Below are 5,177 nucleotides of genomic sequence, written 5' to 3'. Positions count from 1 at the left end.
TGATCACCAAGTCAATACTAACTGACAAAACATGTCCCAAGAGCATGTAACACATAGAACCAAGCATATTCCATTGATCCAAACATGTCGGAAGTGTCTAGCAGATAGTCCCTTCTATCGGTAACACTAGATCTTCTGTCGGTAACTAAAACCTGTTTGTCGGTAACCAACCATAACAGCTAGTGTTGACATCAATGACAAAACATAAATGCAACACATAATCAATCCTTCCATATTGCCAACAAAATGCACTCCTGGAATAAAGTTGGAGATGAGCTTCAACCTGCACCAAATCCTCAACCCAAAAATCCAATTTCAAATTTTGTTCTCAAAACTTGGCTTCCAAAATTTTTCACTCTTCCCTTCCCGTGAACTCTCAGGAAATATATGAAAAATATTTTTAACCTAAACTTTTAGGTTAAAAGTTTTGTTCAACCAACAGAAAATTTCCCCAAAAAGGTAAAATCAAATCTCCTCCAAAAGGTGAATGGAGATATTTTCTTTTTCCTCATTTCTTTTTCCTAAAATTGAAAATAACTCAACATATAAATTAAGAATTCTAAAAAAAAATTTAAACTTTATTCCTTTCTCAAATTAATACAATTACTTTTCTTAAATACAACATGCACTTTATACATTTAACTTTAATAATTCAATTTATTTAACTAAATCATTAATAACAAAGGCATATTCATTTAATTAAAAACACCAACATGAAATAACAAAGGCATATTAATTTAATTTAAATATACCAATAAGAAATAATGCTATTCATTCAAATTAACCTTTTTAACTAGCAGGAGGCACACAAAACGAGAAACAACGACCAGATGACTCACAAAACAAAAATGCCAAAGGGCCAAGACTTGCATATTGGTCAAACGGTAAACGATGATTGACTGACAACACTCACATGAGTGTAACTGCAAGTCAATTTAGGGTCTAAAAACTATATACTTCACTCCCATCGGACAAATAAGGTACGCTCGAACCTGTGAAACCAGGTGGAGTCTATACCTCGTACCTACTCGGTACTTGTGCCTGCAATGTCCTACATCAAAGAACCACACGTGCATATATATATATATATATATATATATATATATATATATATATGAAAGACACGGAACGCACACCGATGAAGGAGAATCATGATGTTCACTGTCTCACTGGAGTGAGTGAAGGAAAATCATCCCCTCGCACCCCATACACTTACAAACACGAAACATGAATATAATGCATTGCATGTATAAAGTAAATATGTCAATCCATGATAGTAATCTAATAAAAATCACATTAAACATCCATAAGGAATATACTGCATGAAACATATACTACAAATCAAATTAAAGAATACCACCATAATGCATAATGTTTAAGTAAAATACCACAATAATGTATGCACTGAAAAAATCAACAAAAGTCAAACATGAGTCTAAAAGTCTGATCGAGAAAGGGGTACTACAAATAGGGTTTTCATTATAACACTTGTTTTGTAGTATGATTATTATTTATGTTTTATATTTTCTTCTTCCTTTTATAAATGTAAGGATCTAAAATTTTCACTATATTGTGTTTTGACATGGTATCTAGTGTAGATTTTATTAGGATAAATTTATCTTAGTATAGCCAAAAATGTGCTATTAAATGTTATTACAACCATGTTGTTAATAGGCATTATTCATGAGAACATAAATTAATACGTTTCAAATGTTGGAGGGCGAGAATCCACAAAAATATAACTGGCTTGGATTTATGTGACCATTTAGTTGTGTGTGCAAGCTAAAGCCCAAGTTGTAGATGGACATTATCATTTTCTCAATGTAATATATTTGGCTCACCTTTTCCTGGGTACAATGAAATATGATTTTTCATCTCTAACATGATTTACTTGAAAACATTCTACTATGTTGTATTTTTAACAAATGTATAAAGGATAGGTGACTAGATTATGATTCAATTAGTAAATGGTGCGTATTGAAATTCAATGTTTCCCAACCTTAAGCTGAATAGAAATGTTAATTAAATAGACAAGAGTATTAAATACATAATTGATTTTCTATTTTCTTATATTTTGCAAATCAAAGCCTTGATTGAACAACTTAGTGAAATAAACATTCCATAGAAAACTACATACATTGCAACTTTTGTACACTATCCTTGCAATGCTTGATAGGGATTGTAGTTGTAGCATAGCTATTCTTGATAATATACAAAGTGAGCTTTATAATCTATTTATTGTGACTTGTGCACACTATCCTTGCAATGCTTGACAAGGATTGTAGTTGTGGAATAGCTCTTATTGATGATATACAAAGTGCACTTTATAATTTATTTATTTCAGGAACTTTTGAAACCAATAAACAGATGCTTTTGGATATCGATTTAAGTTGTTCTTATAATCTATGTAATGAAGACCAAATCGAATTGTATAGCCATTTATCCATTCGAAGTCGTCTAATAATGACCATGCAAAGTAACCTTGTACATCAGATCCGTCCCTGTGATTCAAGCATCACAATATTTTAGTATACAATATTAAAATAGCAAACAAAACAAAACAATTTTTTTACAAAAAATTACCTTATTGCTTGTTGGACAAATGATAAATGCTTTGAGTGAAAATCGATTCGCCAAGTATCATTTAGACTTTGTGCCAATGACAATGTATCATCATTTTTTTCATCAATACCTATAACATTAAAATATACTCAAATTTGTTAATTCAAAAAATAACTTTTTATGCTGTACGTGGTTTTTATAGCAATGAAGCAAATAAAAGAATACTAGCAACAACAATAAATTTTCTTGCACAATGTATTGGGACGGCCAAAATTTTAACTGTAGTGTCCAATGAAAATCGTTCAATTCACTATAAAATGTTATACCATTTTCTGTGATAAAAATGAGTGGATTGTCATATCTATGTTTAATATACGTCAACAGCTCTCCTATTCCACGCGGATACACGTAAAGCCAACTCGATCCTGCCTGTGGTCCGATGAGCATACCATTTCTCTCAGCTGATCACATTTCGATAGCAACCCATGTCAAAGTTAACATCTTTTTTTGCCAGAACAGCTCAATTCATGCCATTTGTAAAAAGAAATCAAAGATGTGTACCTGTTTGATTAGTTTGAGAGTCCAATGTATAGCTTGTGTTAAGAGGATTCGGTGGTGTTGAAACATCAGCAGCGTAGAGACTCGTGTAATAATTTAAGCCCAGAAAATCAAACGATCCTTTTACCATGGCAGATTGATGGGCACTAAATTTGGGTAACCGATCCCCAACAAGCTTTCTCATTGTTGAGGGGTATCTTCCTTTTGTAATTGGATCCATATACCTGCATTTTTTGTACGGCCAGTTAATTTCATATGAACGACCAACCAAAATGGGCATTGGTGAACTGTTTTCAGAGGATGCTTTACTTACCAACCAAACATAAAATCTATTGCCCTTTGAGCGGCTTTCTGGTCAGAATGTGATTTTGAATAGGGAAGAAACCAGTCGCTATTAAGTGTGATTCCGATCAATCCCTTCTGCACGACCTACACAATAAGAAATGGCAGATTGGCATACTGACAATTGTATATAGAATAGGTTAAAAATGGGAGAGAAAGGTGGGTCACCTGAAACTTGTTCTTATATACACGCACAGCAGCTGCATGAGAAAGAAGAAGATTATGCGTAACAATATATGGCTCTGTTGCCGAATTACCATTGCTTGAACTTCCATTAGAAGAGGAATGGCGGCCGGGTGCAGAGATGCCACTGTCATATCCTAATGTAGTGAAGGTATATGGCTCGTTTAGAGTAATCCAGTGCTTCACTCGATCACCAAACTCTTGGAAGCACACTTCACTGTAAGCTTCAAAATCTTCCCTGCATATATCAGATTACCAGGTCTCCTTATGCGCAGAAATGGGTAATCAATGAAATCAGCGTGTATCACAGAAGATTTAATCATTTGGAAGGGTTACATACACAATATTCTCGCTGAGAAAGCCTCCATAGCTATCCTCCAGAGCTTGCGGAAGGTCCCAATGAAACAGTGTCACGAAAGGCCTGATATCTGAAAAAAAGTTTGTTATAGCTTGAATGATATCGCAGTAATTTCTACGTCAATACTAGCAAACGATATGGATTTTACCATGTTTCAAGAGTTCATTAATAAGATTGTTGTAGTACGCCACTCCAGCTTTGTTAATTCCACCTCTGACCGATCCATCTGTCTCCCAAGAAAAATCAATTTAAGAGAACAAGAAATGGAAACTATATGCTACCTATATTTTTCTTGGATAAAAAAATGTGGCTCACATGGTAGTATCCGTGTCCAAGAAATAGAAAACCTATATGCATCCATGCCCATGTCCTTCATCAGTTTCACATCCTCCTGTAAATTACACTATCCTTCTTTAATATAGTTCAATACTAAATGCATTCATGAGGAAGAAATGGTAAATGCATATTCATGGATCTGACAAATATATTATTTGAATCTTATGTTGTAGGCAGGACACCTTATAGCGATGATATTGGTCCACAGCAACATCCCCATTGCTCCCATCAACGGTTGTCCCTGCACATAAATTCATTTACAATAAGTTTTTGGACATAGATTGCAAGAGAGCAAATAAATAGATAGAAATCGAAAAAAGAGATAAATATATGTATAGAAGATTCAAAGTTAACCTGGGATATGGGAGAAAGTATCCCAGATGCTTGGGCCTCTTCCTCCTTCCCTAGCAGCTCCTTCATACTGATATGAGGCAGAGCCTGTACCAAATATAAATCCAGGTGGAAACCCACTCCTATTCAGTACTTTTATTTCTTCCTGACCCGCTACAAGAAAAACCCACCACATGCACACCACTGCAAAGGCTCTCCATCCCTTTTCGCTATTCATTGTAGTAAAGTAGTAGAGTTTTTTATCGAATCCAAAACAATACAGTTATGCCATGAAGATGCACAGATAGCGCCTTTTAAAGAAGAAAAACGACACCCCTCTCCAAGAAGTTTAATTAAAAGTGTTAGTCGGAAGGTTCTTTTTAATGATGAAAATTGAGATTTCTCTACGAGAAGTTTAATTTGACCGTCAAGCTTCATTCCTATTCGCATTAAAATATACTTACAAAACGATGCTCCTCTACTTGAATTCAAATTTGACCATTAGCTT

The 5,177-nt window shown here is 34.2% G+C and overlaps 1 protein-coding gene across 1 annotated transcript; it reads right to left on the bottom strand.

Annotated features, from left to right (window-relative positions):
• Positions 1 to 2,163: 2,163 nt before the first annotated feature.
• On the bottom strand, positions 2,164 to 4,925 carry LOC131045483 (beta-glucosidase 12-like). Its single transcript, XM_057979068.2, has 11 exons — positions 4,694 to 4,925; positions 4,522 to 4,580; positions 4,319 to 4,394; positions 4,152 to 4,229; positions 3,986 to 4,073; positions 3,631 to 3,883; positions 3,434 to 3,549; positions 3,124 to 3,344; positions 2,889 to 3,023; positions 2,584 to 2,692; positions 2,164 to 2,501 (listed from the first exon to the last, which is right to left on the bottom strand). The coding sequence occupies exons 1-11, from the start codon at positions 4,905 to 4,907 to the stop codon at positions 2,336 to 2,338; spliced, it is 1,515 nt and encodes a 504-aa protein (XP_057835051.2). The 5' UTR covers positions 4,908 to 4,925; the 3' UTR covers positions 2,164 to 2,335.
• Positions 4,926 to 5,177: the final 252 nt, after the last annotated feature.

The sequence above is a fragment of the Cryptomeria japonica genome, chromosome 10 (genome assembly GCF_030272615.1).
Source record: "Cryptomeria japonica chromosome 10, Sugi_1.0, whole genome shotgun sequence".
NCBI classification, from domain to species: Eukaryota; Viridiplantae; Streptophyta; class Pinopsida; order Cupressales; family Cupressaceae; genus Cryptomeria; species Cryptomeria japonica.
Note: the sequence above shows the minus strand (reverse complement) of the source record. Positions and strands in the feature narration are given on the sequence as shown.